Consider the following 21,106-nt stretch of genomic DNA (forward strand, 5'->3'; position numbering starts at 1 on the left):
GTCTATCCCACTACAGAGCCCAAAGGAAGAAAGCCCAAGCAGTAAAATTTATTAGGCATCCCTGCATGACAGAAATCAATAAAATACAATCTCTTGTGGTTTAATATGAAAATAAAAATAAAGAAGCAGTGGCTCTCAGGAAGTATGTTGAGCTGTAGGTGTAGAGTTAAATATGTCAAGAGGAGAAGACTGAAAGTGGATGATGTTACCCAGTTTACTGTAGGGCGTATTTCAGAACCAAAGCCAGAAATAATAGTGCAGAGGGCAAGCTGTCTGTCCACGTATGAAAAACAAAATTCGTTATGGGAATGTTGGTGATGTGAGTGCAAGTGAGATGAAAAAGCACGCTTTTCATGGGTGCCAAACTTCAGGAGCCAGTGTTAAAACATTCAGTTAATTCATGGTTATCTATAAACAGTAATGATGCTGTGAATGACAAAAATAATCAAAGCTGCAGTTCTGTTTGGCCAGTTTCTTATGTATTGAGTCTATTATTTTCTATCATACTTAGTTCTAGCTACTACTGGGTATCAATGATAATTTAATGACTTGTGTTGTCCCGTGCTGTTGGCAGTTGGGGCACTCTGAGGCTGTTAGAAAATACAGTGTACACTCTATGAAATACTTTAAATTTCTTTCAAATTGCATTTGAACGCTGCATGTCCTAGTCTTGTTATGTCTTTCTTTGGAAAAAAATTACAGCAACACTTAAGCAGTATTTTAAATCCTTACATTACTCACTGTAAACTCAATTCTAACTCCAATTTTATTTTAAAATCAGAGACTAAATAAGAATACCTTTACTTTTAAGTTGAGCCCAATTAGTACCAGTATTGTTAAAGTAATTGCAAACTACTGTATGCATGCAGGGTTTTATTTATGTATGTAGAGTAGTATAATTTCCATTCTGATTGACAGCCTTCAGGTACATATGCTATAACTCGTTGTACGGATGCTGTAAAAAAAAAAAAAAAAATTAATGTGGTCTTTTAGCCCTCCCTTGTTTCCTTGGATTACTAAAACTTGTGTAGGTGGAGCAGCATCACTTGTAGACAGACTCAGTGATGCAGTGCTTGTTGGGGACAGAAATATTATAGCCTTCCAGAAAGCATCTGACAGACGGTAATTGTGAAATTACTGACATGTAATCCAAACCCCAATACTTGCAATAATTAAGCACATCCCTGTTTTCTGCCCTGCCCTGCCCTGAATAATGATGTTGGCTTTGGTACCATGACACTTGAGTCGAGTGTGTCTGTTTTCCATGTGTACATGATATATACATAGGTCTTGCTTTCTAAACATTTACCTTCAAGTGCTTGATCAAGAAATTTTATTATACTTGGAAACAAATTTATCTAGTCTCTTCCACCACCATGACTCTAGGACCTCAAGAGTAGTATTAAATGGTGTATTGCTCAAGAAACTGAGAGTAACAGTGATTTTTCTGGTCCCCATAGTTACTGTCCTGAAGATTCAAAATCCTTTGTCAAGCAAGCTCCTGAAAACATATCTTAAGTTTATTACATTGAATCAGTTATATGTCATTTTAAGCTTTATTGAGTGGCAGCAGTGATAGTGGGAGGAAAATGACAAATTTTGAGTCTTACAGCTAGGTTTTAATCCTGTGATAAAGCAGCTAGTTCTATAATGTCTATAAGACTAGACATAAGTGAAAATGTATATATAATCTATATGACTATCAATCACTGTTACTGTTGGAGGAGGGACCAAGTAGTTCCTTTTAGGCTTGCCATCTGCATACTTGCACTGCATTTTCTCTGGCTTTATTTTAAATGACGCAGAAGGCTAGCTAACTTCTTGTAATTAGTCCAGTTTGTTGTGAGAGTTGCTGCTTTATATCTGTAACAAATCAAACTTAGAGGCATGCTGTGTGTTTATTTGCAGGTGTATTTCTCTGTGACAGCTGTTCCTTAAGACCCTGAGATCTGCCAGTGATTTTGAGTAGTCAGAAAGGCATCCATCAGTCAGCACTAGATATTATTGCTTCTTTTTGAGTTTTCAATATTAGCATTTCTCAAAGGTAAGGGTGACTGAAATTTATGGCATCAGTTGGCCACATGAGATGGGGATGTTTCATAAACGCTGTCAGATGTCACTGACATGAGCTTGTGTGCAACAAACAGATCTTTTTGGGAAGAGCTGTTACCTGCTACGGTGAATTCTCCTTTCTGAACCTACTTCTGTTGCTTAAATGGTATTGGGACTTCTCAGCGTACAAAGTTGCCTGATGGCCAACATGCATCAGCAGGAAAGTGGTGTGGAGTGGGGCAAGGCTGTACACAGCCACTGTGAATATGGTGTCTGCTGCATGGCCAACCTTGTACTGTTGCAGGGACACTTCCTTAACCTGACTAGAAATCCTAGTGGGAAGGTAATGAATCAAATCCCAAATCATTTTTGAAAGGAAAATAAACCCCACAGAGAGGACCAGAATAGTCCTTTTTTACCTTCTTTTTGAGAAGTGCAATTTGAGCCACGCATTTGTAGGGGAATAGACAGGGATCGGCGACCGGAAGATTACGGGATGTGACGGAAAGATAGACTCCTCCCCATAGGAGTGGCAGGAACAGGAACCGCAAGAGCTATATAAGCGTGTGACGCAGCCAAATAAACGGACATTTTGTATCCATCATATTGATGTCTGTGCATCATTGTCCCCAGGGCGGGTAGAGCCCTGTGTCCCGGAGGTATGCGGCCCAAGATAAGTTCTCCCGTAGAAGCGTACAGCTACACGCATTGATGAAGATTAATTAATGTGTTGAACTTTGAAGACATGACTTTGCAAACCCAGAAGTTTCTTTAAAGCACCATCACCTGAAACTACATGAAAAAAAGTAACATTTAGTTTGCAAAATTATGAGCTAAAAGCGTAGAGAGTATGTGATAAACTTGACTGTAGACTCTCTAGGTCAGCATGTACCCTTGTCTTAGACCATAGTCTGCCATGCAGTACTGGTAGTTTTCCACCAGATACTTCTGTCTTGCGGTAAGTGATAGATGAAGGGAGCAAAATCAAGGTTGCAAGGATATGGTATGTAACAGTTTTTTCATGCTTATTTTTCAAATACATATATGAATCAGATTACTTTTATTTGTTTTTGACTGATTTACATGTGAGATAATTATATCCTTTGGGTTGGTGTATGGTGTTTCTACACCATCTTATTCTGCCTTTCTACAGCCTGCATAGAGAACTTAATATATTATTCTTTGCAATTTGGGCCAATTTTTGTCCCTTTTTCCTTGGTATCCTTGGTCAGGATTATCAATCCTGACCTATGCAGGCAGTGGTTTATATTTAGAAAGATGCCCTGGCTGTATTAGTTTCCAATTTTCGTAAGAGTTTAAAATCCCAAAGCTGTGAAATTTTATAGAACTGTGAAAGGTTTGCGTCAACTTTGATACATCCTATCACTCATTTTTATAGTTATTCTGTATTTAAACACTATCGTACAGCTTATAATGAACAAAAGGGTGATGTAATTTGTCAAATATTATATTGACAATTGTTTATGGCTCTATTTTGGTATGTTGTTATTCCAACTAGTTTGGAAATTGCTTTAAGGAAAAGAAAAACACCCCTGTAGTGCAAGGTAACTTCTTTGGCTGCAGTTAATTTGATTTTTCTCAGTAGCAGGAAGCAGGCTAAATAGAGTTAAAATAATGCGATAAACAGTGGCCTCCACATTTCACCATAGCTCCAAAAATGCATAGTGAATATAGGTCAGCCTGCTTGTTTAAAGGAGAAACTTGGGTATGAGAACTTTCAAACCTTTCTGATAATTACAGATGATTGATAGGCAGGTGGGCACGATTCAAAGAGTGACACACAGTTAATGAAATGCAATCCTACTTGGTAGTTTTGCATCATCAGAGGGAGGTTTCAGGGGAGGTTCACAGGAGGTGAACTTTTTTTTTGTTCTTATCCCTCTTCAGTGACAGATAAAATCGAAATGTTCTTTGGAGAAAAAGTTAGGCCTGTATGAGGAAGGCAACTGGCAAGCATGCCAGGAAGATATTAAAAGGTCAGAGTTACCCAGAATTAGAGACAGCAGAGTTGTGTAAACTTGTGCATCCTGAGAAAATGCTCATGTATTGGTGAATCTAGAAAAGACAATCTGTAGGAGTTAGTCACAGCATCCAGACTTTGAGGGTACTCACATCAGAACTGCATATATTTATGGGAGGAAATGTAAGTGCTTGTGCTTCTTGGCATGTCTTAGTGCCAGTATTGGAGAGGAATGATGTAGAGGAGGTACCTATTTATATATGGGTGATGCTCCAGAGACATAAGTAGGAAAAAGGCAAGGAATTGTAGCCAGTCTGGGTACAGTGGGGAAGCTGCATAATTGCTTACCCAGCAGGTTAACCCTGGTAGGGTCTCCAACACACTCTGGCCTCAATGGAATGTGTTTTGGAGGGGATAAAGTAGACCTGGCTTACCAGGCTGCCTGTACTAGGGGCCAGGCAAAAAGCAGCATGCAAGCCAGGAGTTGCTCCTGCCAGCCAGAAATGCAAAGGTTAAACCAGTTCTGTGGGCAGGTAAACCTTTGGCACAGAGCCAACAGGATGGCAAGCAGGAAGAAAGAGTATAGGCAGATACATGGGGCAAAACAGCTTCCTCTGAGTAAAGGCAGTGCTGTAAAGGGATGGGAAACCAAGTTGTTGGATAAATTGTTTTCAGGAGATACCAGAGGGAAAAAAAAAACCAACCAAAAAAACTCAAAAAACAAAACAGGGAGATGTTTGCTGACCAATTTATTGAGGATTTTTCAGAGTAGACTCCCTCAAGGAAGGAGGAAGATGCTCTTTCCTTTGTGAGTATTCGATGAGATCCAGGCACTGCAACCTGTAGCAGCAAGGAGAGCCAACAGCAGCAAGCTGGAAGACTGCAGCTATGATGGAGGAGCTTAGAGATGGCAGGGATGAGCCTAGAGTAGCTCCTCAGGTCTCGGAAACACTGCAAAGACCTGGGGAGCAGAGGGCCTGGAGCGGAGTCCGCTTCCCTCAAAGCCAGTGAAGTACCAGAGCGTGTTAGGCTGGTATCAGGGACTTTCTGCGGGGACTCCTCTGCAGGCACCCTGTGTGTAAGAGGAAGGCTGTGTACAACCTTCTTTCAGTTCTGTTTCCTGGTCATTTGAGTTTTCTTTGGTTTAGGAGGTTAATTATTTAGTCTTCTCCATGGAGTTCACTATAGTAAAAGGTTGGCATGGGTTTACCTCAAAGCTTTGGCTGATCCTTAGTTGCCCATATATCCCACCTCTGAGAATATCAAATCCCTCAGGGAGGATGGTGTGGGAACAGGAAATTTCATAAAGCAAATGGACAGTTGAGTAAGAAAAGAATTAGGTAGGTCATGGCGGGGGAGAAGCATAGCAATAGAGTAGAGGCAAGCTGGAAAGTGGGATGAGAACATGTTAGAAGAGATGGAAGAAGAAGTAAAGAGAGAATATTAGAAATGGAAGAGGAAAAGTCGGTGACAAACTGAACATCCAGAAAATAATTGCATGGATATTCCGTTTCCTCGATTAGTTGATAATGGAAAATACTGTCTTTAATCTTCCTGTCTTCTGAGGGCATCACTTACCTATAGCATACATACAGGGGAAGCACACTAAGGTTTACATGATGGAGGACTACATTATTATCTTTTGAAAGGAGGATAAGTTTTGAGTGTTATTCACTCATATTTGGGAAAATATCATCTGAACTTTAAATGGTTTCACCTATATCACCGCAAAATGTGACTTAGGTAGGTTTAAAGTTATTTTATTGGTTTATTTTTTAGTGGATAGTATATGCTCAAATGATTTATCAATTTGATTTTTTTGCAGAAATTATAAAGTTGCCTTTAATCTGTTCATTAAGTGCTAACTTTTTCCCTTTGCCTAAGGCTCTCTTATGAAATTGTGTAGAATAAGTGGTTTATTTCAGACAAAATACTAGTAAAGATATAGAAGACAAGCTTTTTTCACCTGTTGTCAAATCACTAAATATTTAGTGCAAGTACCTATTAACAATACAGCTTTTGTCCAATTTCTTTAGAGTCTGGGAGACTTAGTACATCTTGAAGTTGAGGCCTAGGCTACTTTGTTTAAACTTCAAAAACTAAAAGTAGGACAGTTTTTTTCTTTCATTGCTCTCTGCAAAATCAAGTCAGGTGAAGCCACACTGGCTGCCACATTCTTCTCTTTGATTTTTCTCATCTGTGACAGAGATTTCTGGTACAAAGGATCAAAAGTCAGACATGCCCTTTGAAAAATGAGAAAATTCAGAGTTGTAAAAGTAACAGAGTTAAGTGACCAACTTTTTAATTTAGTAGTTAGCATTTCCTTAATTCTATTTTTTCCCCTTTTCCCCCCATTTAAATATATCAAAACACTGAAGTACAAAGAGAATTTGGGATGAAAGATTTAAGACGACTCTGCATCCATCAACGTCTGCGCTGTTTTTCTTAAGAAAAAAAATAAATCTTCTACCATATTGAAATATAGATTTTACCCACCAGAAATAATGAGATGTTTCAGTCCTGTAAATTTTTGCTTGATGTTGGAAAATGGCGCTTTTTTTAATGTTTAGGGAGCATAACCCTTTGAAAAATTTCACATTTCAGAAGTGACAAGCCTACATGACTGTATTATGTGGTATTTTACTTTGGTCCACTAGATATTGAAATATCATCTGCAAAGTACTGTACAAGACTTTTTATTAACCTGTTATGTTCCACTGTACTATAAAACCCCTGAACTGAATTAAATCCAGCAAGTCCCTAGCAGACTTCAATTAATTTCAGTGAAGGGTCTTGAACTGAGTGTGATAGAAATTAAAGGACACCCTTCAAATGTTGATGGCTTTGTTTTCTAAAGGCCCTGAAATGAACCCAGGCAGAACCTTTTGTGGTTATTAGAGCCTTTATTTTCATTCTTTTGGCTTCCAAAAGGCCAGTATTCAAATTTGCATCTCTTCCTGGGGCTCAGTAGTTGAAGGCTATGAAGGGGTATGGTTTTACTTTAAAAGATTATGCTTCCATATAGATGGTGTTAGGTATATGCTGTTTCCAGAAGTAGATGAATCTTAAAATCAGAGTTACATATAAGATAGAACAGGTGACTAAATAAACAGTCACTTACTTTTCTACCATCTACTCTTACCAGCATTAAATACCTGCCAATAACCTTGTTAAACCAGTCTCCTGGCTGAAATGTGAGAGAAGTATACGAATCCATTAAGCTGTTTAAAATTTACTGTTGTAATACTTGCTAGGTATGAAGCACCTTCACCTTGAGAACTGGACCTAGTACTCTCTAAACTTGATCATACTCATCTCAAATATCTCATGGTAGGTAAGTATAGTTTCTTACAGATCAGGTTGCTGAGACACAGACAAATAACATTCCCCAAGTAATACAAGACCCAGAAACAAAACACGACCTTTATTTATTATGAAGAAATTAGGGAGTAAATTACAAATGACTGTTTGCCTCTCCCTAAGACTGCTACTGCCTAGCAATGAATGCCAGATAGGATAAATATTAGCTGTAAAAGTTTAATGTCTAAAAGACATTAGGAATTCTGATAGGCAGTCTTGAGGTGTCTCCGTACTATCTTAAAATATTACCTGGCTTTGCATTTTGGGTCTAAGAGTAGTCCCAGCCTTGCCCATGGTAGGCGTATGCATGTGTGCACACACTCGTGTATATAATGAATTTGTATTGCAGCAATGCTATAATTGTGAATAATAGGGAAATGCTTCTGCAGCCAAAATAAAAATCAGAAATTTTGCACACTAGATGCAGAAGCTTCTCAGGAAATCATTCGAGCTCACACTTCCTGTCAGGCTAGGGAATATGCCTCTTAATTTCCCCTGACAAAACATCACCTCAGCATCCCTGAAGAACGACAAAACATGCCTGCAGAGAAAGACTGACTGCCAAATGCTTTCACTGCCACTGCACCAAGGGGGACAGGGAAAGGATGGGCATGCTTCAGAAGTTTCAGGAAAGTAGAATAATTTACCTTACTACCTGTAGAGTCCCACTGCTGTGCCTTACATTGCTGTGAAATATTCATCTCATAGTCAAGATGTGGACCCTGAAGAATTAATTTGAGCCAGAAGGTACATGGCCATTAAATTCTAAAAGAATAATTTTATACTCCTGAATCTGGATAGCGTGAAATTCTCTTACAGTGTTTGAGCGAAGGCAAACAATCTCGATGCAAAACCTACACCTGCAGATCTCTCACATAGTTAAGTGACAGAACAAATGTGGCTCAGTCACGTACTGTGCTGTGTGCATTAACCTGTAGCCGTGCTAATGTCATCTAAAGTTACTGTGCAGTTTCTTAAAGGTGTTGTAGCACTACTAGTAACAAAATCTGAATTTACTGAAATATTTGCTATTGCAATTTGGCCTAAATGAGTAAGGTATTTTAAATAAACCTCAAAATTCTCTTGAACCATTGCATTTCTGAATTGCACATAATCACATTCAGAGTCTTTATGTCAATTGTTAAATCAGGACAGAGGATCTTTATAGATAATCATCATACCATGTATCATTACTTCAGTATATTCATATTGCTGGGCTTTTTTCCTTTTTTATAGATGGAAATTGTGATGAGATGAGAACATTTTAACATCACTCTGCATATTTGTGCAACTCTTGCACCAACGTATTTTTTTCCCCACACTGAAGGAGTAGCTTTGTAAGTCAGAGTGACAGAGATCAATGGTGTATATATAAGCATACTATCTCTGGTAAATATACTAATATTAAATTTTTTATAAATATACCACAGTGGACAAGCTTTCTATTGCAGTGAAATTACACAGTCACATAGAGGACTACATAATTCACATTGCTGCATGAATGGTTCTAGTTCTCATGTTGCAAAGATAATTTTCAAGCTGTGAACTGAGTGTAAACTGGTGCTGTCATGTCTGCATTAAGTGTTTGGACAGCCTGAAGCTCAAGTGTGGAGAGTTTTAATGTCTCTTCTTTCATTTTGGTGGGGATTAGACTCTTGGCATGTAGTGGAGTAGAACACATTGGAATAATTCAGGGTTTCCAAGAGTTGCTGAAGTGATGATGAAATCTATAGCTGCAGCTTTTTTTTGTCACGTAGCTGGGTGGTCATCTGTTGTGTGACATAAATGATTTCCATTTTCATTTGTGAGATGGACATTTGCCAACCATTTGACTAAAAGTGGAGGCAGAGGACCCTTGGGAAGGAACGGGATACAGAAATGTTCCAGCCGGCCTGAGATTGAGCGCTTTCTGTATCTAGCCCCGTAGAGGTGGTGACTGCAGCAGATGATTAGTCCTTTGTAACATAGCCTCTGCAGGATGCCAGATCCTTCCAAGTTGCATATACGTCTATATAGGTATAGTCTGTATGGACCTACATGTATTACAAATATAAGTAATGTATATATGTGTGCCAAGTATAGTTTGGCACATTGGCATTCTGATCTGGATGGAAGATTTTATTACATATAATTCCCCAAGTCCAAGTTGTTCAGATCCAGGTCATGACCAGCAATGAAATTATGATTTTCGTTTAGGTACATGTTGTAACTTTGAACATTTCAGAGCCAAGTGTACACTCTGAGGCCTTTCTCTTGCGTATTAAATTCATGACTGTAATAACAGACTTTCATGGGCATAGTTTCAAAGATCGTACATCGTAGTGATTCAGGAGTTAAGAAATGTTAAAACTATGTGAGCTGCTACTTTGGTTTCAATGAGTTTAGCAAAACTTACTGGCTTTAGATGATGCAACTGTTTTTCTTCTAAGATGTATCCAGAAAGCTGACAGATTAGGAAAACGACTTGCCCATCACAAAGTTTTGTAGAATCAGTCCCCAAATGCCTGTTAAAATCAAACTTAATTTAGATAAAGAAATCATTCCTGACTTTAGCTGTAATACCTTGCTTTGACTCTACAGAGTATGTCTGAGGATGTTGTAGCAGTATTTTTTTTTTTATTTGTGCAAACTTTTTTAACAGACACTATTTTAAAAATAATACAGTGAACGTATTTATTAGCAAATAAATATAAAAACAATCTCCCTAGGGCCAGGAGGGGATTGTGGTGGTAGTTTTTTTGCCTTGCTTCTTTCTGGGAGTGACATGATGCAGTCCTATTCAATAAAATATAATTCCTGCAAGGGTGGGAATTTGAAGTCCTTGAAAATATTAGCATTTAAAGTCCTGTATAGATTAAGGAGTGAGTAATGCAGTGAAAATAAGTCCCAAGAATGTAATTATAGGATACTGTTAGTGTACTGCTTGTTGTGCCAACATGAAGAAGCAAGCACACTGAGAAGAATATGGTTGGAGAAATTTGAGGAATATAATTGGGGCATGCCGGCAAGACTGATGCAAAGCAGGCATTTCTTCCATCTCCTCTGGCACCCACATCACTTTATATCGCTCATTTGAAGATGTCTAGGCATTGCTTTAAAATGATCCAAGTTTGAGTTGAACCAGAGAATGAGAATAAATTATTTGTATTGCAGAATTCCTCTGTATTTTAAAGATGCTTACATTCAATGTTAATAATGAAGCTCCTCATTTAATTCAGTATATTGCTGCTGTTTGTAACCAGCCATAAATTCTCTACAGTCCTGTATGGGCTGATATACTAGAAAATGATGCAACTTGTTTATTAGTTCAATATCATCAAATAGCCAGAGGAATTCGTGCAGGAGGCATTTTTACAGAGTTTTCTCCTGCAAAACAACTCCAGCAATGCCAATGGGAGGTTGCATGTTTCTGTCTCATACAATGAAAGCTAGGAAGAAGTTGGTTTTGATGTGCCTTCAAGCGCAAACACAAACTATGTGGAGAGGACTTGCTTTCTTGCGTATGGTTCCCAGCAGCAGTGGCTTAGCAGAACAAGTTCATTGGTGCTTGTTACCAACTCTTGAGTTTTTTGTGTGTTCTCCTGATATATTGGCTGGAATTTGTTCAAGCATTTTATTTGTTGGTGTACAAGAAAGGAAGACAGTTCCCTCACTCACTCTCTTACCAGTGTAGCTTGCCACAGTTCCTACAGGGTGAAAAAGAAATGAGAAGATAGCTTTGAACAACTCTGTGGAAGAGCTCCAAAAAGGACAGATCTGAATAGTTGTTTTTAGGAGTTGTGCTGCTGCCTAGTTTTCATTTTCAATGTGATAAATGGAATTTTGCCTGCCCATGTGGATTCTCTTCAGAAATTAAAGCTATCAGCTTCCAGCATGGACACACATTTGAATGTGACTGAGTTACAGCTCAATAAGTCCAACTTCCCATCATCTTAACTGTCATCACAGTGTAGCCTGTCCCTGCTGTGAGAGAAGAAGTCGTAGTTCAAGGCATGACAACAGGGTCCTCAGGTCCTGCTCAGGTGTCAGCTGAGGAGTCCAGCAATGCCATTTTCCACAGCATAAGTTCAGTGATAGTTTTTAGATCCAACGATCTTAATGTTTATGATACAACATAAGGAAAGACACACAAATTACATGACACTACAGTTGGAGACCACAGTTTTTACGAGGCTGTATACAATCTTTTAAGGTACACAGGATCCCTGAAGAGATCTTTCTTACTTCTTGGTGCTGTCACATCAGATTGTTTGCAACTTTATAACTTTTATGTGGGTAAACAGTGGCGATCTAATTCCTAAATTTGCTTTCTGTTGCTCATTTATGACAAAATGTGTTTTTATTTTAGCAGTACTACAGACCAGAACATAATAAAATCAGTAGAAATGTGTAACATATTTGCTAATAGCATATATTATAGCTCATGAAGAGTTGGCATTTTCTTCTTCCCAGATCCTTCATAGTTTGAGTTTTCTCATTTGAACGTGTCACTTCTGATGCCGATTCATCCTTTAATTTCTTCCAGCTTGCCACTTTAGAATTCCCTCCAAAGAAGCTCTTTGGAAACAAGGATGAACGAGTGATTGCAGAACGACGGAGTCACTTAGAGGTAATGTCACCTTTTTAACAGGCTTCTGCAGTGTATTTAGGTGGAGCACTCTCTGCTTGATCAACAGAAACCATTCCCATATGGTCAAAGTTAAATAGCCTGCTTGTAACAATGAAGTTAGTTACTGCCTCATTTAACACAGGAGATGGCAGCAGTAGATTGCAAAGTAATGAAACATGCCTTAAAAAAATTAATCCTAGTCTAGCAGAAAAAGCACCTCTTTAGAGATATTCATAGGAGGTACATTTAGTGAAGGGGGAAAGGTTGTGGGTGAGAAGTGTTCACTGTAGACAGATGGTCTCTGCAAGACAAGATTAAAAAAACCCTGCTACTTTAAATGCAATTTGTTACCTGAAGATTTACTATTTTGTTATAGTTACTATATCCAAATACCTCATCACAGAAGGAAAGCAATATTTAGGCATCTCTGAACTTTATTTTGTAACCCAGCTTTCTGAATGTATTTTTTTCTTTTGGTTAGTTTTAAAAAATAATTTTATTGTGGTCAAGGTTACTAAGTTTGAGGGTTTGGGTTCTTTTGCTTTTTCTGCAGTGCCATGTGGATGGCATAATTTTGACTCCTATCACACATTAGGTCTTTATAGTTCTGTGTTAATGCATGTGTTATTGCAGCCCTGAAGCAGGAGGTGGGATTTTGGGAAGAAAGAGGCGTGAACAAAGACTTAAACCATACAACCCTCAACTATGTTATAGCCACATGGGGATTACCTGATCATGCAAGTCATTAAGAATTATATTCTTTGTAGAGCTAAAGTACCATTAAGTAGAGTTTTAGAGAAATTAATGTAACAGTAGATTGCTTCCAACTGGAATATCTTCCTGCATGTTTTGAATTTTTTCTACATATTTCCCCTATTCTTTGATCTACAAACAAAACATTCTCCCTCTGACTTTTGATGTGAGGCTGTCTTACGTGTAGCACAAAATGTAATCTGCTTTGTTCTGTGTCCTTTATCAAGGGCATAAAGACATGGCCATATTACAGTCTAGCACTCAGTTTGCATATCCTTCAACCAGTAAGAAATTTAATCCCTTAATCTTTCTGACCTTTCATTGATTTACTAACCAATTTTACTGTAATGTTTCTAAATGTTAAAACTGCTCTGTGATCATGGTCACGTAGTACTTATAGTTCTCTATATAACCAATTTTTAGCTTAAAATTAAGTTCTATCTTTTTAAGCTAAATTAAGTCATTAAACCTTATTACCTATATATTTTGCAAGCCTAATAATAATAACAACACATTACCACTGGTCACATGAATATGTTTTGCCGTATGCCAGATAATACACTTGGTCATGCCACTCAATAATCCTGGCAAATCACTCAGTGTTGGAGAAACTGCCTAAGGGAAAGTTAGATAAAGAGAACAAGGAGCGAAACAAATGTTACCATCCTTGCCATGAGGATTTTGCTGCAACAAGCTGGTCAAAATCCCCTTATGTCTGGATCTCTAATCGTGGTATTTTCACTATATATTTTGCAGTGGTTTGCTCTGGGTTTGCCAACAGCTGGAGAGTTTCAGCTAACATAGCTGTGGCCTGCTTGGTGAAGAGTGGGAGAAACCACCTCTAAGTAATGATGGTTTCCAAAGTCACGTAATGCTCAAAGCACATCTTGAGTTATACTGGGGAAGTATTTGGGAGGCAGAGGAAGTGATAGTGGAAGATGGCACTGGCACCACTTCTATTTAAAATACTGGCTGATACTGTCTTGTGGCTTTTAATCTGGTATGAACCTTCAGCATGCTTCATTGGGCTAACTGGAAGGTAGTCAAGGGATGGATTGTCTCGGTAAGGGATGTGGTTTCTTGGCCTTTTCACCGTAGCATGTTTCTCACATGCAAATTCAATCAGGTAAAAGGTGAGGGCATTAGCCCTTGGTAACAAGCAGAAACATGGCTTGTATTCAGTTGGCTTTCATACCTGATCCTGTACCTTGATTTGCTGAAAACCCCTTTGCAATATCTTTCAAGCCTCGCAGGTGGTGTGTTGTTCGAGCTGTAGTATGGTATAAAAGCTTATTTGATTGTACCGCATGGTTAGTCAAGAGCTAGTGAGGTAATACAGCATTTTTGGAAAAAGTAAAGCACAAGTTCCAGGCTGTCATGGTTTAGCCCCAGCCAGCAACCAAGCACCACATAGCTGCTCACTTATTCCCTGCCAATGGGATGTGGGAGAGAATCAGAATCAGAAGAGTAAAAGCAAGGAAACTCATGGGTTGAGATGAAGACATTTTAATAGGTAAAGCAAAAGATGCGCGCACAAGCAAAGCAAGGAATTCATTTGCTCCTTCCCATGGGCAGGCAGATGTTCAGCCATCTCCAGGAAAGCAGGGCTCCATTGCACGTAATTGGTGACTTGGAAAGGCAAATGCCATCACTCTGAACGTCCTCCCGCGTCACTCCAAACATGCCCCTCTTTCCCCTTCCTCCTCCTTCCCCCAGCTTTATATGCTGAGCATGATGTCATATGGTATGGGATATCCCTTTGGTCCCTTGGGGTCAGCTGTCCCAGCTGTGTCCCCTCCCAACTTCTTGTGTAATCCCAGCCTGCCTGCCAGTGTGGTGGGGTGAGGAGCAGAAAAGCTCTTGACTCTGTGTAAGCCCTGCTCAGCAGTAACAAAAACATCCCTGTATTAGCAACACTGTTTTCAGCACAAATCCGAAACATCTGGGAAAATGAAGCAGATAGTGCGGGACTAGAACCATCAGAGAGCTAGTTCTAGTGGAGATGTGTAAACTGTTATAATATTTGACTCACTTTGGCTTTAGTCAGGGAGATTTTCCTTGCACTTAATTATAAAAAGATTGGTCCAAAATATCCTTTGCAGGACAGTTTAGGAAGAGTTTGATTTTTACTACGCATCATCTCTCAGACTCTTGCCACAGTAGAAGTGTCGAGGACAGCAGGAGGATTTATGGTACCTTTCAAGGCAACTAGAATCTGGGGGGCTGGCTGTAGGGTTTGCTTTGTTTTAAAATTGTCATGTAGAGTTAACTTTATTTCAGTTTGAGATTAGAAGTGGGCATATTTCATCGTAATGGAGATTAAATTACTTGGGGTAAAAGACTCCAGAGAGCCCCAAATGATGAGGATGGTGATTTAAAATCACAATAAATGCAAAGCTTCTGTGAAACATTATGTTCTTTTATTTATCCTAGCAGGTACAAATGCTTAATAACCAAAAGTACCTTGTTGGTAGGAAAGCACATTGTGTGCTATTTCTGTGTGAGATGAACCTGAGAAGTATTTGATCTCTAGTGTGATACAAAAATGCTTTTGCCTTGGTGTTTGTTGGTAGAATATAGTCTTTTGAGTAATATCTCACATTCCTGTAGAGGTTTGGAAGAAAAATGTACAAGTTGGCACAAAGATTTTGCCTATACATCTTAAGGAAAATTGCCTAAATTGTATTTAAAATTACCTATCTGAAATGCCCTACTGCAGTCTATTAATTTAGTATTTTGTCAGGGACCTGTTGCAGAGCAAAACTCTAAATTAATTGTTCTGCAGTCTAAGGATTGTAATTTCACTCCAGAGCTAACCTTGCTTGATTAAATCCACCTTAAATGAAATGGCCAAGAATTCTTTTGATTAAAGTTAATGAATAGAAGCTAGCGTGGATCTATCCTTTCATGCAATTATTAGAAATCAGTAGATGAGAGTATAGGATCCTTTTTTAAAATTAAATCAGATTATGTATATTCCTTTTTTTAGTTTTTAAGCAAAAACTTTTTAAAGGAAACACATGTCACGAGAGATGTGATTCAGTGAACGTATCTGCGTTTTAACTGCAAAATAACTTTTATTCCTTGGTGAGTTGCTAGATCTGTGGATGACAGTAAAAAGAAGTTTTCCTGAAACCTTTGGATACTACATTTCTGTGTCAAATCATTCCCGAGTATTTTTCCTCTTCTCTTAAACTCATGCTTTGTTGTAGATCATTATTAGCCCCATTTTCCCATTGTGCAGCTGGAAAAACTGGGCAGGAGTAGCTGGGTAAGTGGACATAGATGGAGTTGTGTTTCTTGCCTCCTTGGGCAGAAGCCTTGCAGTCATAGACCAAGTAGGCTTTCTTTTCTGCTCTTACTGTCACCAATGTGCTTAGGAAAAAAAACAATTGTTATGCTGACAAAATCCCGGCAGGTTGTTGCTTAAAGGAAAACAAAAACTCCCCCAGGCCTCAGCCTGTCTCCTTGTCTCAGTTCCCTGTTTCCCATTCCCTGTTTCCACTGCTGCATTTCCTCAGGTTTGTGTATGGACAGCAAAGGAGAACAAGCAAAATCACATATTGAGGATGCACCAACAGACAGTTCAACGGCTGGTAGGAGCCGTCTGTTTTCTTTTGCTGCCACTTAGAGAGCTCAGGGAATGAAAGAAAGTCAACCTGTAACAGTATGGTGAAGCAAGCCTACTTCAGGTTTTGTAGGAACATATCTTCCTGGCATTCTCTGCTCTTCTGTGTTGATGGTAGTTTGAAGCCCTTTAGAAGACAGGCACACTCAGTTTATTTAAAATTAATAATACAATTGTCCTCAACCTCCTCACTTCTGGATGTCATCTGATGAGGTTTTCAATGATAGGTGTTAATGCAGGAGGCAGAAATAAACCTTGTATGAACTGCATAATTCAATTTTGCTCTTGATTCTGTAGAACTGGCTGGGGAAAGCAGTGTAGACACTGAACTGACTGAAATATAGCTGTTACTTACAGTCAAAATTAAGCTTCCAAAATAGGATTCTTTAACTTAGGAGCCAAATGCTTTGTTTTGTTCTTAGTTTTTATTCTCACTTGAGTTCCTTTAGTGACACTTTCTAGTCTGGGGGTTTTCTTCATAGGGGTCTAAAACCACCCAGTCTGCCTTTCCACTTTAAAAGTGAGATTCTGCTGTTTCTGCATGGCTCCAGTAATCTAGTTCTTAAAGAGAACATGAAATGATGGAAATACCTTTCCTTAAACTTGAATTAATTCTTCTTACTTAAATGTATTTTCAGTTTCAGAATTAACACCTCGGTGACAACCAGCAAAAGAAACACCTGAGAAAAAAAGATCTCTATTTGTCAACAAATTTGGGCAAATGGAATGTTTGAGCCTGTCTGAGACCTCCTTTCTTGAGGTTCTCCTTCATGAGGGCAGAAATATTTTAATGAGCTTTTAGATGAATCATCATCTGAATATTCAGTACAGACTTCATAAGTACATCCCACTGGCCTTTGTTTCACAGCCCCATTCCTTAATTTGTTTAACTGAGACAACATGCTTCGTGCCAGTTACAGGTGAATTGATATTTCTATTGCAAAAAAACCTGTCAAGTAGGGTCAGAGTTACCATATCTATTGGATTTTTTTTCCTGACTCTGATGCCAGTCACAAAGACCTTTCAAAACTACTGATTATGTGTCCGTTCAAAGTGATTATTAAAAGGAAATTATTAGACTCTAGTATCAGCTCACCACAACATCCCTAACAGCAAAGCTTTTTAAGAAGAGCTTTAAAGCCAGCTGCTCACCAGCCTGGCTCTTGCAGATTGAATGTTTGCTTCTGACAGCATGGGTGTAGATACCCTTCTTAGAATCATCTCAATGAGAAGGACTTCAGAAAGCATTCAGAATACATTTGATAATTTTTGAAAGATTAAAGGAAGCTTTTTATTTTGTTACAGACATGAATGCACACCAGATATGACTGATAGTGCAAAAGCAGACCAATGCAAATATCCGTGTTTGATAATCCTGGAGAAGATTGTTTCATACCAATAGTCTGAACTACAGAATACAGTATCTTAGAGTGATGGTTTTAATTTGCCACTAGAGGAATAGGGTTGTAGTGGGAGCACAGGAGGAAAGAGCATAGATGCATCCAGGAAGACAAGAGAAGAACGTGTGTGATTGGGCCATATTGTGAATATCAATTATATGAAATCCATGTCATGGATAATTTTCTAAATTAGGTGTAGTTAGTCTGTACCAAGTGCCTTTCATAACTCCAGTAACCATTTAAAAATTTTAAGAACAAAAATAACTGCTTTTCAGCAACAACACAAAAGTCTTGCCTTGCCTGCAGATAGTAAGACTTTTTAGTTAGCCATCTGAGAGCAATTTCACACCTCAGGTTCCCATCCTTCAGCTCATCACTGGGGTTGCCCAAGTCACGTACCTGGCTTTTCTTCTTTGAAGCGGCAGACCTCAAAGAGGAGTTGTAGCAGCTCTCAGCAGTGAAGGATTTAATCTTTTTTTTGGGTAGTGCCACTTCTTGTGTGAGACATGTTAGCTTCAAAAAGTGAGTAAATAAAATTAATTTTACCTATGCATTACAGTCACTAGATACAGATAAGTCTAAATTAGGACTTTGTGTACATCAGCAGTTGATTCTGTACCAATAAAATGGTACTTTGATTGAATACTGTAGACTCTCAGCCAGGCCCACAGCAAATGCAAGATATTAATAATAGCAATAGAAAAGAAAGACGGCAGTTTAGAATGAGCGGAAGCCTGGGGTTGTTTTCTGGACGAGTTAATTTTAAGCTCCGGTCCAACAGGCTACTGGGTGCAAAAGGAACAGTGAGTGTAAGCAGCCCCTTGGTCTCATTTGCTCAGACTCAGTGCTTTATTCAAATCAGTTCTGAAAACCTGTTTTGCAGAGTTTGCTAGAGGTAACTTTACCTAATATATGTACCCCTTTACAGTAATTTTGCTGTTTCTTTCTTTAGATAACTTAGATCCCTACCTCAAAAGCTGGACCTTTTGTACTAAAATGTTTATCTCCATTATAATCAAATAATTAAATAGGATGTGCAATTCAGAGACTCTTTTTCTTTCCTTTTAGAGATTTCAGAGTATCAGTAAATAAGGAGGTTTGTTCATCATAATTTAGTAAGTTCAGAATATGTGACAGGATATAGTTTGAATTCTAGTTTAGCTCCACATCATAATGTGTTTTGCTGTCAGTTCAAAATAAATTTCCCAATATCCTTCTACAAATGAGGTTTTGAAGTTGTGTGCGTTTATCAGTCTCCAATAATGGCTCTCCGCATTCAGATGTGAGCAGATGAATAAAGGGAGTGCTTGACCAAGGACACTTAGTTGAACTCGATGCTATCCCTTTTAAAAGCAAACGTATCAGTTTTCCTCCAGCATCTGATTTCACTGAAGGAAGTAGAGGGTGATGCACGTCAAGTGCTTTGATACCTGTTTGCCAAGGCTACTCCAGCAGATGACATGCAGTCGCTGCTGGCCCAGAGATGCGTGGTATATTCAATCCTGTTGTTGTTCTTTCTGGAATAGATTTTTGTCAGGGCTTGTTTTGACTTGTGCTCCGGAGAAAAGATTGGTTTCCTTCACCAGTCAGGTCTGTTTTGATCTTTTTTAATATGGCCGTTCACTTCCAAAAGAAGACTCACACTGATAAAGCACATGTAAACCAGCCCTTGCTGCCTTTTTTTTTCCCCATCAGCCTACGATTCAGTTTTCATTGGAGCTGCTTTAAAACCAATTAATATAAGCTTTTAGCAGGCAGGCATTGTAAGAAATATCCTGTGGATTTTAAATGAACTTCAGGCAGAATAAGATTGTAATTTGGGATGTAGACTGACTTCAGAAGTTAATTCAATTGATGCAACATAATAGTAATTCAACATAATGTGCTCACGCCATTAGACTTGCACAGAAAAATGCTCTAAATAGCTATAATGAACAGTTTGGAATTTGAAAACCTAGGAGGGCAATTTCACCTTGAATCATAACTGGTGTCTCTCAGAATGCTTGTACATTGCAAAAATTCAAAAGTTTTATGAATTTGAGTAGATTTCAGTACCACCCTGGGTAAAATTAAATTTTAGTGGCACTCAAACACTTCTGGAGATGTGGTAATTTCTGCTTTCATCTGTATAGCTGTGCAGGAAACTAACCCTGATTCAAGGAATCTGCATTATACTGTGCATAAAAAAAAAAACATAGGGAGAGTTTCCCAAGGGGCTAAAAATATAAGTTTGGGGTTTTTTAATGGAAATTAGCTGCTTAAAGAGCTTGATTCTTACCCACTGAATTCTAAAGTCATTTAGATACCTCTAGATATGCCCAAAGGAGTGGTGTGTATGGCATTGCTGCTTGTCTCTCTTCTTTAGACTAAGTCCACCAGCAACACAGACTGCTGCAGTGTTAGTGCCACTGCAATGGCAAGAGCACAAGTCTCCTTAGTTCAGTTTTGTAGCTCCTCCTATCTAGCTAGCTCCTTAGCAAACAAGTTCAGTCTAACAAGTTAAGAGTTTACATATGTGTATCACAGTCAAATTGGCAAGATATTTACTAGTATATTAAAAACCCATCAACCTAGCATAATTTGCTGTTGTCATATTATTTGTTCTAAGGGATACCTATAAATCCTGGTTTCTTAGGAAACATCACCTGCCTACAGCACAGGCAGCTGGGACTCTGCAGCAAATGCTCTGCTCCCCATGAAGCTGTGTCTGGCTGCTGCATCCCCAGCAGTACTGGTTCCTCGGTGCTAGGCTTGCTTTCCTCCATTAGTAAGAGGACGTTTGTGCAGGCAAAGTCGTCAGTAAGACAGCTGAAAGTTTGACATAGGTGTGCTTTGGGAGAGCTGGTGATGTGCATTATGCATGGCTGTGGAATTAATGTAGAGTCTATATGTAGAATTTGTTTTGGATGGAAATCATTGGTGCTTGGGGTGGAGTTGCACATAGAAGCGTAAGACATGCAAACACAGGGTAAGGTGATACTGATTGGGAAATAATTTAATTTTTTTATTTATTTAAACTTTTTCTTTCAGTGACTACTAGGCATTATCTGTAAACAGCCTTGCCTCTGATTAGGCCTAATCAAAGTGAACACTAAGAGTTTGATTAAAATGAGTCAATCCTTTTTCCTTGGCTTGTGTAATGTGAAGCCAGTTAATCCAGCCCTGAGACAACAAATTAATGTCTACCAGTCTGAAGCAAATAAACCCCTCCTTTAATATTATGACTAATGTGGTGGTGACTTGTCATTTTCAAACATGTGTGAATCTGTCTTTATTGTCTTGAAAAATCTCTCTGCTCACGCAAGTCGTGCAGCCAGAGCAAG

The 21,106-nt window shown here is 38.7% G+C and overlaps 1 protein-coding gene across 3 annotated transcripts in view; it reads left to right on the plus strand.

Moving 5' to 3' along the window:
• Window positions 1-21,106, plus strand: part of KIF16B (kinesin family member 16B) — a 220,564-nt gene that overhangs the window by 111,472 nt on the left and 87,986 nt on the right. For 2 of the 3 annotated variants that reach the window (XM_064446735.1, XM_064446736.1), the window contains one exon: window positions 1,909-2,656. In XM_064446735.1, the coding sequence (XP_064302805.1) occupies window positions 1,909-1,924 (16 nt within the window). In that variant the 3' untranslated portion in view covers window positions 1,925-2,656. Of the gene's footprint in view, window positions 1-1,908; window positions 2,657-11,918; window positions 12,003-21,106 lie in introns of those variants that run through there. The other variant, XM_064446734.1, reaches the window with a different exon arrangement.

This window comes from Phalacrocorax carbo, chromosome 3 (genome assembly GCF_963921805.1).
Source record: "Phalacrocorax carbo chromosome 3, bPhaCar2.1, whole genome shotgun sequence".
NCBI lineage: Eukaryota > Metazoa > Chordata > Aves > Suliformes > Phalacrocoracidae > Phalacrocorax > Phalacrocorax carbo.